A 19,875-nucleotide genomic window follows, 5' to 3' on the forward strand; every position below is an offset into this window, starting at 1 on the left:
ACACTGCCCTCCCACACTGCCCTGCTCCACTGCCCTCCCACACTGCCTTTCTTTCTGCCTCCAGCTCTTTCTGGCTCATTCCTTTCTTTCTTTTGATAGTTTTTTTTTCTGCTTTGTTATCTGTCTTTCCCTTGTCTTGAAGATCTCGTCTAGCTCTCTCTTGATGTCCAGTCTAGTCTTTTCAAGTCTGCAAAGATACACATACATATAATTTAAACTAGTTTTACTTACTACAGAGAACATAGAGATGGTTTCTGAATCCAGCTCATTTTGTTTAACATGACAATTTTCATGCATCAGTTTGCCTAAAAATACCACAATTTCCTTTTAGAACAGCTATGTAATGTTCTACTGTATGTACATACAACATTTTTGTTATCCATTCATCAGTTGAACATCTAAGCTGATTTCACCTCCTGGCTATTTTGAATAGACTAGAAATGAGCATCTATAGGCAAGTGTCTCTGTAGCAGGATATCTGAGGGATGCCTAAGAGTGGAATAGCTGGGTCATATGGTTCTGTTTTTCCACTTTTTGAGCAAACTCCATGCCAACTTTCAAGATGGCTGCACATGTTTGCACTCCCATCAGCAGTGAATTAAGGGCTGAATTTTCTCACACCCTTACTCATATTTGTTGTCCTTGGTTTTCTTGATGATGGCTGTTCTGACTGAGAAATAGAATCTGAAGAGCAGAAGGGAAAGAAGAGAGGGGTAAGGGAAGGAATATGGGGAGGGACAAATAGCATTAAGAGCCACATATGGAAGCCTACTACTGTAGACATCCTAAGCCACTAAGTAAAACCTCCATTATCAGGACTGGGTTACATGTAGTTGATTCCTTAATCAAAGTGGGCACCAAGGAAACCCCCAATGATCTCGAAGTTTAATTTGAAATTCTCTTATGGCAAAGGATTTGAAATTCCTGTTTCAAGTATTTGTTGGTCATTTGTATTTATTCTGAGGATAGACTATTCTGTCCAATAGCTGATTTGTTGTTCGGCTGACTTGTAAATTTGGAAATTATTTTTTGTAGTTATTTATGTGTCAAAGACACTATTGCCCTTTCTGATGAGTCACTGGGTAAGACTTTTTCCATTATATAGTCAGACAGCCTCTTTGCCCTGACAATTGTTTCTTTCAATGTGTAGGTCCTGTCTGATTTCCTGTCATCTCATTTTTCAATTTTGGAATTATTTCCAGTCCTATTTAAAAACAGTCCTTGCCTAAGACTAGATTGTGAAATGCTTTACTTGTGTTTTTCCGTAACCGTTTCAAAGTTTCAGGTCTTACATTAGGCCAATATTTGATCCATTCTGGATCAATTCTCTGTTCAGAATGAACTATTAATTTTTTTCTTCATGTGGAAATCCAGCTTCCCTTAACTGATTTTTAAGGATGTTGTCTCTTCTGCAATGTGTGCTCTGAGGACACTGTTGAAAAGTGGCTATCAGTACCTTTGTAGATTTATTTCTAAGTGCTCTACTGTATTGACCTATATGTCTGCTTAATAATTTACGTACCAACCTGTGAGTATGGAAGTTCTTTGCATCTTCCAATGACTTTCTCAGTTTCTTTCTTTAGTGTCTTAAAGTTTTGACTGTAGAGGTCTTTCACCTCCTTGCTTAGTTTTATGCCTAGGTATTTTTTGTTTGAAGCCATTGCAAATGATGTTTTTCTTAATTTCATACTCAACAAATTTATTCTTGACATAGAGAAAAGCTAGTGATAATTGTGTATGGATTTTATATTTTGCTACTTTGCCCTTTGTATTTATCAGGTACAAGAATTTCCTGTTGGAATCTTTAGTGTCTTTATAACATAAGAATATGTCATCAGCAAATACCAATATTTTTGCTTATTTATCCCTTACTTGTATAATGTTATTTCCTTCTCAGTGCTCTATCTAAGGCTTCAGTGCTACAGCAAATAAAGGTCAAGTAGGCACACATCTCATTCTAAACTTTAGGGGATGTTGTCAGTTTTCTTTTATATTTTGTGTTGGTTACAGTTTTGTCATATATCTTTATTTGGTTGAGATACATTCCTTCCATTCCTGATATCTTCAGGGCTTCTGTCATGAAGGGATATTGACCTTTATGGAGGGCCTACTCCCAACTTATTGATATGATTAGATGATTTCTGTTCTTATGTCTATGGGCTATATGATGTTTACTGGCTTGTGTATATTGCACCAACCTTACAACTTGTGTTTTAATCAGGGTTCTCTAGAGTCACAGAAATTATGGAATATTATAAAGACTTATAGTCTGCAGTCCAACTAACCCAACAATGGGCAGCTGTGAATTGGAAATCCAAGAATCTCCTAGTTTCTCAGTCCCACAATGCTAGATATTTCAGTTGGTCTTTTATATAAGCTGGAATCCTAAAGAAGTAGGTTCCAACAGATGGGCTGGTAAGCATGTGCAAGCAGACAAAGAAGAGTGTAACTTCCTTCTTCTCATGTCATTATTGTAGGTCTCCAGCAAAAGGTGTGATCCAGATTAAAGGTGGCCCAAATAAAAGATCACACCCGGATCCGGTACTTGCTTTGTCCCAGGCTGACCTTGAATTCAGAGATCTGCTTGCCTCAGTCTTTTGGGATTAAAGGCTTGTACTACCTTGCCGGGGCCTAAGCTTTTCATGGCCACTATGCCTCAAGATCTAGGTCAAAAACTTATGTCTTCCAGCCTCAAGATCTGTATCCCAGCTGTGCCCTCCATTTATAGATTGTATAGTTCATTACAGATGTAATGAAGTTGAAAATCAGGAATAGCTATCACTACCTGGGAATGAGTAAATTTAATCATGGAGTATGGTCTTTGTAATGTGTTTTTGAGTTTGGTTTGATAGAATTTTCATGAGAATTTTTGCCTATATATTGAATATGGAAAATGGTTTGGTAGAATTTGACAATGAATCCATCTAGTCACAAGCTTTTCTTTGTCATATTACTATTTAAATCTTGCTGGTTGTTATACATATGTTTAAATTATTTATATCCTCTTTGTTTAATATGGGTTGATCATGCTATTGTGCAACATTATTCATGACTAGACACCAACAAGCATCTACTTACCTGACAAGGAACTAACAATGAATTAAAGATAGTACCAACATCAAACTTGGTGAACCAATGCATTTTATTGGGATTATTAACAGGAATGTGGATCAGAGGGTACTTATAGGAACTGAATTTCTCAGGCAGCTATATTAGTGAAAGCTCACCTCAGCATGTGTCACAGCTTACTTGGAGTACACTGAACAACTTGCAGGCAGTTCAACAGGTTCTACTCTTTTTATCAGCTCAGTTGATCTCTGCTTCTTTCAGATGTATGGGCCGACGGGGACTGAGCCTCTTCTAGACAACTCAGCTTGTCTAACTCTTTGAAGTGGCTCAGCTGATTAGAAAGTATTCTCAGAGGCTCCTCTTGTCTGAGTGTGCCTCTTGGAAGTTCTTAGAGTTTACATACATTTGGGAATGAGGAGCCTACAGTATCTGGTCAGTTTCAGGAACTTCCTGAGGTTGTTGAGATTTTTACATCTGGAGTTTAAGGAAATTATTTCCAGGATAGAATGCTTCACCACACTTAATACACCCTGTACTTTATATAACATCCCTCAAAGATGGAAGGTTTTATTCTAGAGGAAATTGCTACACAACACATGTATTTCTAGAAATTTATCATTTCTTCTAAATTTTCCATTTTTTGAATACCAGTCTTCATGGGGTTCTTTAATGAGTTTCTGGATTGTATTTTGATAACATTCTCTCTTTTAATCTCCAATTTTATTAATTTGAGTATTCTTATTCTTTATTTTGGTTAGTTTCACTAGTACTTTGTCAATTTTGGGGTTTTTTTGGGGGGGGTGCTAAGAATCAACTCCCTAGATACTCTAAGTATATTTATTCTCATTTCTTCATTCTTATGTGCTGCTTTAAAGAGAGTTCTTTAAGTATAAGCTAGTGGTAAGGAAAGTGCTGTTATGAAACATAACACACCAATGTCTGATTACCAGGATAGCACAGTGAGAGTTATCTGGGCCTACCACCATGAAGATCCTGGAGAATCTGGTCCCAAGTACCATGACTCAAATAGAGGCACAAAGAGTCTACGATTGCTGAATCCTGAGAAAGCCAATGTGTTGTCTACAGTCTTACAATACTTTGATCTAGTAAATCAAGACGTAAGTTCCCTCTTTCTTTCTTTTTTTTCTCTTTCTCTCTCTTTTTCTCTCTCTCTTTCCCTCTCTCTCTCTCTCTCTCTCTCTCTCTTTCTTTCTTTCTTTCTTTTTCTTTTCCTTTTCTGTTTTTAAACAAAAAGATGGGTTAACCAAAAGTATATAAGACTACTTGCTTATGTTATTGAATTTATTGTCATCTCAACTGAATGTGACTTTTTATTTTCTTGCCCTTTTTCTTAAGACAGGTCCCCATTCCAAACAAAGGAACAACATACTGGTGCCAAATGTTTAAGATTCCTACATTCCAAGAAAAGCATCATGTGATAAAGGTATGTGACTGTCTTGTGGGTCGAACTTCAATGATATGAATGGAAAAAAAATCTTTCTAAAAAATGTAAATAGGAAATATACAGAAATGATTTCTAAGTATATGAAAGTATTTGATAGAGAAGGAACAGTCTTTAGAGACTGAAAGCTTAATAGTATTTCAATTATCTTCTAACTTTACACATCTAAGGTAAGTAGGCAATATTTCTGAAATAGGAATTGCTATTTTAAATGGTATACTAGATATTAATAAATCCTTATGCAGGAAATTGACATTTCTCACTTACATTGTTTGAGAATATCTGGTTCATTGAAAATACTATATCTTGTCAGGCGGTGGTGTCACACACCATTAATCCCAACCTTTGGGAGGCAGAGGCAGGTGGATTTCTGAGTTTGAGGCCAGTCTGGTCTACAGAGTGAGTTCCAGGACAGCCAGGGCTACACAGAGAAACCCTGTCTTGAAAAACCAAAAAAGAGAAAAAAAAAGAAAAAAAAAAGAAAATACTATATCTTGTCATTAAAAAATGCTGTTGCATTTTCTTGAAGATAGGAAAAAAAGATTAGTGAATTTCTATTAAATTGTTAAAAATGAAAAATTGTACAAGCTCAAAATGGATGAGCTCAGATTTCCCCTGACATGCAGTTCTCTTTTCCTGTGCCCTGGGATTGGGTATCCCCAGACTCTTACATCTAATTAATGAAGGAACTCCCCTCTGGCCCTGATTGTTATTGGGAGTACCAGACAGATTGAACATTATACTATATGCTCTCTAAAACCTCACTGGGTATTGTAGAATAAGACAGAATTAAATATTGCCAACTGAATAATGTGAATCCTTAGGAAGCCTGATGTTGCTACATTCAAATTGGCACTCAGAGTAATGACACAGTGTGGATGTAAGAGATAAGCAAATGGTTAGACTCTGGCATCTAGATGACTCATGCATCTGAATCAGTAGTTATTTCCATTCATTAGCATTGGTCTCCCAGGACTCCGAATACAGTTGTAGCTACAGTTCTCTCTGCAGTACATCTCAGTCATAACATTCACTCTACCAAGCTCACAGCATTTAACCTGAGGTAGAAACACTCATATCTTAGAGTGGTTGAAACATGTTGATTTCAAATGTATTCATCCAGGTGCTCAGATCTGTCTTTGATAGATAGGTAACCCACTTATGTCTTAACTACACGTTTGTAGCAAGAAGAATTAGTGGCATGAAAGATTTTTGCAATATTTGCAGTTCTACCAAAACCCAAGAGATCTTTACTTTGAGGAAGATAGGATTTGAAGGAAGGTCACCAAGTTGAAGGAGGTTACTGTTATATTTTGTGAGTGAGGAGAGTTTTGGCGACTAACACTTTAAAATGGAATTATTTAGTTTAAAATGTCCCTCACAGGATAGATTTCTGCTCTTTTCTCTCAGCCCCCAAAGTCCAGTTTACTTAATATTATGAAACACAATCCCCCAAGAAAGACAGCCTACAAAGACCCAAGTCCCACCAGGAACAGAGTCTAAAAAAATACTTATGTTGTACACATTGTTTAGAGTCCATTTTTCAAAAGATGGTTTGCTTTTTGATAAACAATACAGTAAAATTCTAGTAAGTCTATGAAGTAGAATGTATAGCTCTAGAACTCTCCTGGAGATATCTTGTTTCTAGTCTCTTTGTCCTAGAAGAGATGGTCTCTACTACTTTATGGGCAATATGTGATCTTCCCATACAAAAAGACTCATGGTTTGAAAAGCTATGGGTCAGATGTGTGTCATTTCCCCCAGGTGCTTACCCAATAATGTGCTAACACTGTGTGGAAATGGCTCCACCAGGCTGGGGAGATGTTCTTTCAGGATATTAACATTTCAGCATTTGCTGGGAAGCCTTACAACCTGAAACACATGGTGAAAGAGATAGCCAGCTCCCATAAGTTGTCTTTCCACTTCTATACATGAGGCCCAATGCCTCATATTTCTGCATACTTTTGCAGTGCCTGCACATACCTCCTAACAAACATGTAATAAATAAACAAATAAATATTTAAAAAGTAGGCCTCAGCTCTTCTCTGATACAAAGTCCTTTTAAGGACTCAGCCCACATCACCTCAGGCCAACATGGCTTTGCTTTAGTTAGTTTTCTCATGCTGTGCCTTTAACTTTAGCTTGGAATTTATTTTAATAGCTGATTCCTTCAGCTAGTATGCTCAACACTGATGGAGTTGTCAGGACTAATAATATGTCAACACGCTGCCTTAGAAGTTGGGGTTATTACTTGGTTTAATACAGTTTCTTTTAAGGTTTTTTTTTTGTTTGTTTGTTTTTTGTTGTTGTTTTAATCACCAGAGAATTCTCTTCACAGAAAACCTATACCATGAGTTTATCTGTTCAAACAAGATATATCTTTGGCCTAAACAAATATTTGTTGATAGCTGGCTATTTTAGAGAAGAATTTACTCACCATGTAACCCAGCATAGTCATGGTCCCTGCATCTTCTTGGAGCATTACTTTGCTGGTTTCCTATTAGGAGCAGAAAGAATCTCTGAACTTGAATCCTCTTAAGCAGTTTGCTCATCACGTTTAAGGGAGAGTTGTGAGCCATTCCTTAGTCCTCTTTAGTAAGTGGAAACAGTACCTTCCTCAGAAGACTTTGAGACTAAGGACTAAACAAGAGTTTGAGTGGTTTATATTTTTTGTTTGGTTTTGATTTTTTTTCTCAATACAGCAGACTCAGACCCAGAAACTCTCTGATACCTGACAGCTGCTGTTGGACAGTTTAGTTTCATTGATTCTCGTGGAATCACTTTTCTCTGAAAACTCCATTTCCTGAAAGCCTAGGAGAGAACAGAGCACTGTGCTAAAAAGTCAGAGCTGAGTTTCAGTTAGAGTTGCTTTGACTAATTATAAACTCTTTGCCTTTATATGCTAATTTCCCCTCCTAAAAATTGGAGAAGTAGATTTTACTAAACTTACTTAACTAACTTTTAACATAGGTGTTAGTATGACTTATGAGTGAATCAAAAGTGGTTAATATTTAGTACCATGCCCAAAGTGACTGAAGAGTTTCCAATCAGCCTTTCTAGATGTTCAGGGGTTTAAATATAGCTACATTGTGAGGTTGGGGAGATAACTCAGTCAGTAACATACCTACTGAGTAGGCATGAGTAAATGAGTTTGATTTCAAGCATCCATGTAAAATGCCTATAACTTCCTTTCTGGGGAGAGAATGACAGGAGGACAGACTTCCTAACTAGACAGTAAAAACAAAGTAAAACAAAACACTGTCATCTTTAATACTCACTGGAAGGGAAATGCTATGCTTTATGTGTGTCCCTGAATAAATATGTTTACTTCCATTAGATCAGACTTTATTGCTGCTAAATGTCAGTGATGGATTATGGAGGAGGCTTCCTCAGAAAACCCAGGCATAACTACCGTTAAATAGGCATGAAGGGTCCTTGAAACCTGAATACTGTATAGTCATAAAATAGTTACTGGAAAGTTGATTTCTTATTGAAGGCATAGAGTAAATGTCTCTGTCATCATGTCATAGATTAAATAGACTTGGTTGACCAGGTACCCTACTGTGTTCAGTCATCTCTTAAAATGAAAGGATATTGTTGAATGGAGAACTTCATCTAAAGTATGTCACAAATGTCAAATGTGCCAATAGGTTACTATTTTAAGAGTGTAAACTGTTAGAGTTGATTTTAGTAACCATGGGAATTTGAGCATGACTGATATGAAACTACTCGATCCTCTGAGGATCAGAATTAGCTTTTCTCTCTCAGTATATCTCATTCCTGTCTTCCCCCTGAAGTGGCATCTTCACTGTTGTTGCCTTTCTTCCCAATGGAAATGCTTTTTGGTTTTGTCATTGAGATGTGTGCCCATGCTGTCATCAGCCTTTGTCATGTGCTCATCTTCTGTTTCACGTTATTATGTGGGAACAAGATGTTTGCCGTTGTCTCTGACTCAGTGGTTGGATGTGCTTTTCCCAGATCTGCTCTAACCACGGGGGAAGGCTTTTGCTTACTGCTGTCTCCCTTTCATCCCTTGCTCTCTTACCACATTCCCTGGAGGCAGATCTTTGGACCTGTAGATGGATCTGTTTAACAAGTTGAAACAAATGCACTTTCACAATAAGCCTCATGTGAAGCCATGTTCCACATCTTCTAAAAACTTTGCAACACTCACGATTCCACTAATTCATGCTGTAAATATAAAAGTTTTGACAATCCACATTTTGGCAATTTGTGCTCCAAAGAAGATCAGTGTCAAATAACTACATCCCTTATATTTAAAGAATCTGATTTTATACACACAGAAATATATACATATTTAATACACACACATATATGTATATGTATGCAAGAAAAGATGAAAAGACTAGGGTATTTGTGGTGGCTAAACCTAAAATTTTGAATGGAGAGATGTTACTAAGAACGTCAGCTGTGCTGGTGATGTTGTGACTTGTAGAAGCATATTTTAAAGATTGCTGATACAGACAGGGTGCTCAGTGTTGAAGGCTTTGCTCTGTCCTGGGCTACACCTTTGTCAGATACATCAGGGGTTTGTCTAGCTACCTAGGTGTTCTTTATAGTCACAAACTACAAGGGATTGAGTTTACTGAAAGCATGTCTATTCATGACCGTGATTTATTGTTCTGCTAATTAACGTGTTGACCCTAGAGAAAGCACTTAACCTTGCCTGCTCCTTAAATTCCTGCCTAGTCAGATAGAGATTTCACTACATGATTTCAGTGGCTTCTTTATGCTTCTAAATATCTGTGACTTGCTGAAAACTAAGACTAAAGTCTGTGTTGGAGATCACATGTACTGTGGTCCTAGTTTCCCGTACTCTGGTATCTCATAAGCCTATAGCAGGTCCAGAGTGAAATGTGCCCCTTTCCCAGAGAGGTTAAAAGGCCTTCACAGGGGCTCCATTAGCATAAAATTCTTTCTAGGGCATGCCACCAAGAGAACCTGGGAAGTCTAGACACAATCATAATAGCTCAGTATGTTAACAGACTCAATTTTTAAAAGAGAGACCAGGAGACTTAATTGTGCCTGGGCTGTAAACTGTTCAGTTTAATCCTTTTACCCACAATTGACTGAGCTTGTTGCTATTATTATTTGATGACTATTACATTTTTATAAAAGTTGGGAACATATACATTAAACTAAACAATACAATCACATATGTTCACTCTCTTTATTGTTTAGTGGCTCAAGCACAAGTCTGATGTAAGATGTCATGATTCAAATCTTGGCTCCTTAGCCAATAGATGTTGATCCCAAGCAAGTTCCTCACTTAATAAGTCTTAGGCTACCATTTGTAAACAGGGCTAATAAAAGCACTTGTTCCAATTGTTAGCTGTTATTATCAGGTGAGTGTTTACATATTTAGCATGTATTGGCTTAATAAGAACTAAGCCATGTTACCAGTTTACTATGGTTTTCAAACCTCTTAAATCTTAGGATAAGACAGAGGCAAGGCTTTATTGAAATAGGCAAGAACAGAGCCCAATGCTATATCCTGACTCTGCTTTTCATTAGCTAAGTGCCCTTGGGCAAAGAAAACTCAGAGCTTGCCTCTTCAGTCGTAAAGTAGAAAAAGTAATTCTCAGTGAAGATTAAATGAAGACAAGCAAGAACACCTGTTGCATAACAGGATTGTAATTGCTTGTTTTCCCTTGAAGGGGATTATAGAGAGGGATGACTAAAAGTTCTAGTATTTTCTCATATAGGCTTGCCATATAGGATTTTCGTAAAGGCTTCACAGAAACCATGGTAGGCAGTAAGTCACTATTTTATTTTGAAATAAAGATTCCTTAGGAGTTAGATTTCATTGCTTGCTTCCATTACTCTAAACCAAATGAAATATAAGCTACTTTCCTTCCTGCTCTTGTCTAAGTAAGGACGAAGACCAGCTGGTGACTCTCCCCTGGGACATTCTCGGACATTCTTAGAACTCCCATTAGTCTTGCATTTGGTGACTTTAAATAAGGACATTTTTCAGCAGACACTGGATATTTATTTTCCTTAGCCTTTATTCTACCACCTAATCCTTCTCCCCCCATCTAGTATATCATTTTCAATTGTGCAGAAGGTCAGATGAGAACACGATAAAGCATTGGCACATATGATGGGAGTTAATGGCTGTAAAATTGCTGAGTGACTTAATCATAAATTCTATTGACAGAATAAAAAAATGTTTATATTAAATTCTAGGTGTGGATGGCATCTTCAGATTAGTAGATATGGTGATGCTAAGTGACTTGATGAGTGACTTGAGTTTGTGACACAGGGAAGTATTTAGGTAAAACTTCTGTTTATTTTTGCTACTTAGATATATCATCTCTTCAGGTTTTCATAGTTTCTCAACATAAAACTGACTTTCTACAACTTTCTGGAACCAGGCAAGGTCAAAGTAACTTACTCAACCCCTTACAGTGCATCAGAAGTGGGACCAAGGTTTGAGCATAGATCCTCTGTGAAAAACTAACAAACTGTTGTCTGTATAGTCTTACTAACTCAAGCCTTCTGCCTCCCCCACCTCCAAAGACATTTGTGGTAAAATGAGAAAAAACATCCATATATCTCAGCAAAGCTGTCCAAACAAAGACCAAAGTAGCTTGTGCTCTTTGCTATATTTGCTATATACATGTGGTATATAAAGAACTGCATATGTTTAATGTGTACTATTTGGTGAGTTTGAACACATGTAAATATCTCTGACCTTATTTCCAAAGCTAAGGGAAAGGACATTTGCACCACTTCCCAAAGTTTCTTAATGTTTTCTGTGTTTTAGTAACAACATTCAATAACATTGAAAGTTTGTTCAAACGGTTGTGCCATTTGAACAAACTTTGAAGTATACAGAACCATTTTGGGTAGGGTTGTTTTTGAGTCCTGTACAATGTGAGCATACTTCTTGGGCTATATAAGGTGACCCCACCAGAACCTTCCGAGACTTTGGGTTAAAATCCTGGAAGCTGACAGATTTTATGTGGCATCTAGTACACAGAAGTCCAGAGTTTTAATGCTTTGCTAAAAAATAAACACACTTATCAATGACACTGATGATACATATAAAACCTCATGAGGGATTTAGGAAGTTACTTAAGATCAGAGTTCAGATGTTCAGCCTAAGATGATGCATATGTTTCTAGAAAGGGGCAGAATGTTGAGCCTGAGATGATGGCACAGGGAAAAGAATTAACAATAATTTAAATTAAATGAAAGGAAAGGAAAGCAATGGGCTCTAAACTTACTGAGAATATGCTGTAACATAAGGATTGATCCTTGGAAACAGGCCAGTAGCTTTTTGGTGGAGTTAAAAAAAAAATCTTCCTTGGAAATTAAAACAATGTTAATGGACCATTTCATCCACATCCCAACAATGGTCTCTCTAAAGGTACCCGTGAGATGAAACACTAACATTTTCATTTGGTCTTAAGTTTGTGGTAAAATGCCTGTAATGCCATAAAATAAGAAAAGACACATTGGAAAGAAAGCTAGAGAAACTGGCTGTCTAAGAGCCACTGGGAGCCCAGTCCTACCCCAACCACTGGCAACCTGAAAACTAATGCCATGCTTCCTCCAGGAGATTAAATTCATGTTACCCAAACCATTGGAAAACTGTAAATCTGAGAAATCGAGAGGTAGTCCTGTATGATTAACAATTTTTAAGAATGTTGTTTCTCCATTCATGAAATATTGAAACTCAGAAAGCTCATGAATTTATAATTGCTTCTTTGCATTCATTGATAAATTAAGTTATAATGCAAAATACTAATTATAAAAATAATGCAGATAGCTTTGTGTGTTCCTTTTTTTGTTGTTGTGTGTTCCTAAAGAGGATTATATTTTCTCTGTAAAAAAATCATGTTAGTATACAACCATGATGGCATCATAGAATTGACAGAATTGATGCAACAAATTATTATAGCTTTTATGAATGGAACTTTTGTCATGCCTGAAATGAAATCTCACTTTTAATAAAAGAGATATTTGCAATTTAAGTTTGTATAACTCATGAATTGAATATATTTCACAGCTTTCTACTTTATATTCTCAATGCTGAACATTATTAAGCTATTTACTCATCAGAATTTCAGAAGAAAAGCCCAGTAGTACAATAACTTTAGAAAGGGGAAATTACACCAAATTTAAAGGCATTGTGGACTTGTCTTGCTCTGGTGAGTCACTATTGGTCTGCTTGGTTCATATCCTTAAGGTACAGCTTAAAAATTATCTAAGTTAAATCTCTAAGTGCAGTGCCAACTCCTGTGTGAAGGGGTGATTGTTGACATTCTTCGGAAAAGCTCTACAATTAATCCTGATGCCAACCTATTGTTTAAGAACCACTACTTTGTAGTTATTTAAAATTCCCAGATGGCCCTTATAACTTTCTTTTTTAATTTCACATTTTCTTTTTTTATTGAAGTAAGTTTTATTGGATTATGATAAGATACATGATTTCAATTTATCTGTATTTGTTAACATTTAAAAACATATTTTAAGTAAATAGAATTACATTACATTCATGTTTCCCTTTTCTACCACAACTCCTCCCAAAGACCTCCCCCTTCAATACCTGTAATACATCTCTTTTTATTTTTATTTTGGCATATTCTTTAAAATTTATAAAATGTTGTAACAATAAAATGAGTATTATAAAAATTGTTTGATATAAAACAACAATCAATTGAACAGTCTTATGTAGATGTTTGCAGCAATACTGAAAATACATATGTTTTTCTCAATATAAATTTTAAATAACTCCAAACATATTAACTGTATATTTTAAAATAATACATCACTAGTAGTATTTTTTTAATGAACATAGATAAGGTCTTTTTGTTTGTTTGTTTTCTTTTGTTTTTAGTAGAGCTTACAATCTTGGCTCTAACTTTGGTACAAGCCCAAAATAAAAGCAATTTTTAGACATTAGAGTTCATTGTAATAAGGCTGTACTTCAATGACCCTCACATCCCCAAAGGATTTTACCTCCATCGTAGCTAAGCTAAGAGTTGACAGTTCTGCTGCACCAAGGAATGAATTGTAGGCATGATGGTGTGTGTATTAAGATGGTCTATCCATAAAGTCGTTCACCAACTGTTTCAGAAAATGTATTTATAATGAACCTGTATTACATAGAGATTTTTTTTTAAAGAAATGTACATATAGCTTTTCTGCTTCTACCCTGGAGAATTTAGGCCTCTTCAAAGTGTGTGGTAGAATTGAAAACAACCAACAGTCATCTGAATTGTGATTGGCTCACTGATGATTCCCTTTGCTTCCTGGGTACCTGCTCCCCCTTGCCTTCTCACAGCTTATCTCTATCACCTGCCCACCTCAAATTCCATGCCCCTCTTTCATTCTGTACTTCAGAATGCTCCTTCATTTTTTCCAACTTATTTTTAATGATGTTCTTAAACTCTTTAACCTCCCTTGTAGCCCACCACCCACCAGATGTAATAAAAAAGAAAGGATACCTGGGGTTGAGGGGTCGGGGAGAATGGACTTGTTTAGAAAGGTTCTTTGGAGCAACTCCCATCTGTGTTGTCTGGAAATTAGCAGTTCAGTTTTCACAGGTTAACAGCAGCAGCTCGATCCACTTACAAATAGTTCATGGATACAGTCCAGTTCAATAGCGGCAGGTTAGAAGCAGAGGTGACACTACCAGGCAGAGACAGCCAGGCCTCAGCCTCAGCATGAGTCAGCAGGAGGGAACACCTATTTATACCCCTCAAAACACCTTGTGCCCTCCATGTGCCTTTCCTCAGCATGGTTTTGCCTCAGCAAGTTCATCTAATCAGCTTGAGTCCCCCAAAGCAGCATGAAACTGCAGCACAGCACCTGAACTTTTTTGGTGCATTTCTTTCTTTCTTTCTTTTTTTTTTTATTAGATATTTTCTTTATTTACATATAAATTTCTCCTTTTCCAGTTTCCCCTCCAAAAAACAAAGAAACAAACAAAAACAACAAAAACAAACCCCTGTTGCCTCCCCCTTCCCCATGCCTGCCACCCCACCCTTTCCCACTTATTGGCCCTGGCATTCCCCTATACTGGGGCACAGAACCTTCACAGGGCAGAGGTCCTCTCCTTCTATTGATGATCGAATTTGCAATCCTCTACTATACACATGCTGCCAGAACAATCAGACCCCTCCATGTGCAGTCCTTGGTTGGTGGTTGAGACCCTGGGAGCTCTGAGGGTACTAGTTAGTTCATATTGTTGTTCGTCCTAAGGGGCTGCAAACCCCTCAGCTCCATTGGTCCTTTCTCTAACTCCTTCATTGAGGACCCTGTACTCAGTTCCATGGATGGCTGTGATCTTCTACATGGTGCATTTCTTTCTATGGAGTCTCAACAAATGCAGCTCAAGTACACAATATAAGGCAGAACAATACACGTATGTTGTTAGCAAAGAATCCCTCATCACGTGTCCTTTCACATGCTTGCTTTAGCAGAACATCCTCTCTCCTGTGTCTGCTTCAGCAAAATGTTCCTCACGAGTCTGCCTTAGCCCTTCACATCTGTGTCTACTTTAATGAAGTGTTCCTTCATGTGTTTACCCCAGCAAAACACCATCCAACTGACTTTCCAAAAACTCTCATGTTTCAGGCTTTTCCCATATACTAGTATTTTATAGAACATAGTACAATACTTTTCATAGTAGAATTAATACTATATTTTATAATATGTCTCAACACGTATTTGAAGGTTGAATAAACACTGAGCATTTACTATCAGAATGTGGTATTGTGCCCATGAAGAAGAACCAAGGCTACTAGAGAAATGACTTAGTGGTTAAGTATACCTTCTACTTTTAGAGAGGACCCAGGATTGATGTCCAGAATCCACATGATGGCTTACAATGCCATGTGACTGTAGTCACAGGGATTCATCTAGCTTCTGTGGGATGCTACAACATAGAATACAAGATAGCTGAACTTAGGCAGACACAGCCATGCATATAGCATTATTAAGAACACATTTTTATAATTCAACAATTTATTGTATTGGCATCATTTATTCCTTGGTGCATTGTATATTTATTTGTGGAAACACAGACACTGAAAACCCAGATACTTCCTGAAAACCACAGCTGCTTCCATTATAAATCAGAACAACTTCTGAGATAGAGAATGCTTTCTTCAGGTAGGGAAAAAGATTTATGTTCTAGTGAAACCAAAGTTATATCTGTACACTAATATTTACAAAGTAAGGGCGCTTTAGAAGCAATGCTGAAGACTGCCTAGCTGGCTTTTAAAAGAATGTCTTTAAGTCATTTTGTTGCCAAACCTTAAGGAAACCATTTCCTCATTGAAACCAAATTCTCACCGAATCTCACTGTATCAATATTTTAAATGTTGAGTAAAAGCAAGACCATGTAAATAGCTTTTAGCATGCACTAGATGTCTATTGCTTCTCAGCTTGAAGAAGTCCTGAAAACACAGCAGTGCTAGACAACAGTGCCATCTAGGTACATGCTCCCTCTGACCATTATGTATCTTAACTGTCCAGCACCAAGCTTTCATCCATACATCTGAATTGCAAAGGACAAGAGAGTGTCTGTTTGAGACAGTATTCAGTGCTGCCTGTGCCTTTTATCACGTAAAGTAATGCATGCATGTCAAATTGGAATGCTCAGTGACTTCTTGTAAGAGAAACCATTTTTCTTAAAATCACTGACTGCCCCAACCATACCAAGACTCCTATTGTGAAATATCAAAAGGGAACTGTAGCCTTTTATACCTACATGCGATTACAGTTTTGTCTTAAATGATATCATTTTGTGGGGTTAACAGCATCCTTTAGTGTTAAAACTTTGGCATATTGCGTCACACTTTCCAAAAGAGAAATCGAGGCTGCCTCTTAATTACATATACATGCACATGAGTATTGGAAGGGAAGCTGTGACTGTTCCTACAAATCTGGTGGTGGCCCTTCAGTTCTTGTGGAAATAAAGGGATCTTCCTTAGGGACTATGACTTGAGTTTATCAGAATATTCAAATAATGTCTGTTTCCATGTCAAGGCTGTTCAACCTTTTCTAATAGTTTAGATGTACATGGGCTTCACATATATATATATATATATATATATATATATATACACACACATATATATACATATATGTATATGTATATATGTGTGTATATATATATGTGCTTTCCATTTTATGATATATATACTAGCTGGTTTTGTGTGTTAATTTGACACAAGCTACAGTCATCAGAGAGGATGCCTTAGTTGAAGAAATGCCTCCATGAGATACAATTGTAGGGCATTTTCTCAATTAGTGTTCAGTTGGGGAAGGCCCAGCCAATGGTGCCATCCCTAGGCTGGTGGTCCTGAGTTCTATAAGAAAGCAGGCTGAGCAAGCCATGGGAAACAATCCAATAAGCAGCACCCCTCCGGGGCTTCTGCATCAGCTCTGCCTCAGGTTCCAGCCCAGTTTGAGTTCCTGTCCTGGCTTTCTTCAGGGATGGACTATGATGTGGAAGTGTATGCTAAATAAACCCTTTCCTTCCCAACTTGCTTTTTGGTCCTAGTGTTTTTCACAGCAATAGAAACCCAAATTACAGCAATATACAAACCTAAAATGATGTCAAGATTATTTATTTATGATGTGCTTATTGGCCACATTTAACACATGTATAATCTCAGGATTCTTGAAGTAGACACTAGAGGATTATGGCTTTAAGGGCAGCCTGAGATAGTGTAGCAAAATTCTGCTTCAAAACTGAAAAAGAAAATTTAGCACCTAAAGCCACCTAGCTAAAAGCCACCTTTGGTTCTCCTGAATATTAAACTTTTCATGTAATTTTGTTGTTCCATGTATGTATTACTGTGTGGTCTATGTAAACATGTGCATGTTTGCTTTCCTGTGTGTGGGTGTACATGTATGTTAGGAGTTGTCCATGATTCACTCTGCTTCCTTACTCTTTGAGTTGGGACATAAAGCTCTGAGTTCACCCATCAGTTATCTCTCTAGCTGGTTTACCTCAGGGAAGTCCTGACTTTCCTGGACTGGAATTAAAAATGAAGCTCCATGCACACCCTTCATTTAGTTGGATTCTGGGGGTCTGAACTTGAGTCATCTTACTTTCACAATGAGGACCTTAACCACTGTACTGTTTGGTTTTGTGTGCCAACTTGACACAGGCTGGAGTTATCACAGAGAAGGGAGTTTCAGTTGGGGAAGTGCCTCCATGTGATCCAGCTGTGGGGCATTTTCTCAATTAGTGATCAAGGGGATAGGGCCCCTTATGAGTGGTGCCATCCCTGGGAAGGAAGTCTTGGGTTCTATAAGAGAGCAGGCTGAGCAAGCTAGTAAGGAACATCCCTCCAAGGCCTCTGCATCAGCTCCTGCTTCCTGACCTGCTTGAGTTCCAGTCCTGACTACCTTTGGTAATAAACAGCAATGTGGAAGTAAGCTGAATAAACCCTTTCCTCCCCAACTTGCTTCTTGATCATGATGTTTGTGCAGGAATAGAAACCCCAACTAAGACAAATTGGTACCAGGAGTGGGGTATTCCCATGACAACCTGACCATGTTTTCGGGAGGACTGTGGAAGGACTTTGGAACTTTGAGCTAGAAGAGCTACTGGTTGTTAAGAATTCTGTGGGATGTTCTGTAGGAGCTTGGAAGATCATGTTGAGAACAGTGCAGAGATGGAGGCCTGACTTGTGAAAGATTAAAGACTCTTATCAGGGCCATGTTGTTTTGATTGTGATGATTCTGTGGTTTTGGTTAGCTAGGGCTGAAGTATCAGCTGTGATTAACAAGATACGAGAACTACTAAAGTGAAAACTTTGCATTACTGGAACTATTGATGCTGGTTAGCTGGAGCTAAGAAATTAGCGGTGATTAAGAAGAGACCAGCATCATTGAGGTGACATCTTCTGGGAAGTATTTTCTGAGAGCACAAAGAGGCTGTGTTCCAGAGATAGCTAAGGTTGTACCTTGTGCTGCAGCAGGACTTGGTAATGTGTAAGAGTCACCCAGGTGGTACTGGTTTTAAAGGCATGAGGGGGTCACGTAGAGCAGCTGAGGCTCAGCACAATGAGAGGCCATGGGAGGCCATTGGTGAAGGTGCAGCCTCAGTTGCAATTGATGGCCCAGGTTGGGAATGCCAGTACCATGCAATGACCACCAAGGACAGCAGCAGCAGTACAGGCCTCTGGAGCCTAAAAGACAAGATGTATGGTATAAAGGGCAGAGCTGGAGAAGTGACCAAAGTCCTTAGAGGAGCCCAGAAGATCATGAGTGGTTCCTAGACAATGGTTTTGCTTTTGATTGTGACTGTGCTCTGATATTTTTCCCTCTTGAAGGAAGAATGTATTTTAGTGGAGCCCACAGTTAAGAGACCTTGAATTTTAAAAGATATTGGACATTTTAAAGCAATTGAACTTTTCATATGTAAAGACTGTGGGACTTTAGATCTTGGGGATAAATAAAAATGTAAGGGTTGAGGCTTAATAGTGATGTGTTTGTGTGTCAAGTTGACAAGGGGTCAATTATACTGGCTGGTTTTGTGTGCCAACTTGACACAGGCTGGAGTTATCACAGAAAATGGAGCTTCAGTTGGGGAAGTACCTCCATGAGATCCAGCTGTGGGGCATTTTCTCAATTAGTGATCAGGGGGATAGGGCCCCTTGTGGGTGGTACCATCCTTGGGCTGGAAGTCTTGGGTTCTGTAAGAGAGCAGGCTGAGCAAGCCATGGGAAGCAAGCCAGTAAGGAACATCCCTCCATGGCCTCTGCATCAGCTCCTGCTTCCTGACCTGCTTGAGTTCCAGTCTTGACTTCCTTTGGTAATAAACAGCAATGTGGAAGCTGAATAAACCCTTTCCTCCCCAACTTGCTTCTTGGTCATGATATTTATGTAGGAATAGAAACCCTGACTAAGACAACCATTGAGCCATATCCTCAGTCCATTCTGTCTTTTTTCTATAATCATTTAACCAGTTATTATATCCATAGTAGTTGATCTTTGACTTCATGCCTTCAAGGTAAAATTCATCCCTTCGGTGGGAAGCTCAGTGCAAGCTCCTCATTACAACCATGGCTATGAGAGTCACGAGCAAGGATGTATCTTAGCTTTTTCCCTTAACTGCCACGATCTTGGTATCAGTGTGTATATCTAGTGCAAATGCTTTATAAGTGTCAAATTTTAGACAACACATGGTTACAGATTGCTTAACGTATCCCAGACATTGCTTCACTTAACAGTCATGCCATTTCTCAGAAGAGCAAACCAAGGCTCAGAACTGATAGACATTTTCTCCAAAGCCATAGAGCTGGAGGTGGGATAGGATGGCTCTTGGAGTCTAATACCCTGGTCTCCAT

At 38.1% G+C, this 19,875-nt stretch overlaps 1 protein-coding gene across 1 annotated transcript in view; it reads left to right on the forward strand.

Moving 5' to 3' along the window:
• The window catches only part of Moxd1 (monooxygenase DBH like 1), an 80,942-nt gene that overhangs the window by 20,603 nt on the left and 40,464 nt on the right, over positions 1 to 19,875 (forward strand). Inside the window, exons 3-4 of the mRNA XM_031380606.1 lie at positions 4,020 to 4,187; positions 4,430 to 4,513. Of these exons, the coding sequence (XP_031236466.1) occupies positions 4,020 to 4,187; positions 4,430 to 4,513 (252 nt within the window). The remainder of the gene's footprint in view (positions 1 to 4,019; positions 4,188 to 4,429; positions 4,514 to 19,875) is intronic.

The sequence above is a fragment of the Mastomys coucha genome, unplaced genomic scaffold (assembly GCF_008632895.1).
Source record: "Mastomys coucha isolate ucsf_1 unplaced genomic scaffold, UCSF_Mcou_1 pScaffold2, whole genome shotgun sequence".
NCBI lineage: Eukaryota > Metazoa > Chordata > Mammalia > Rodentia > Muridae > Mastomys > Mastomys coucha.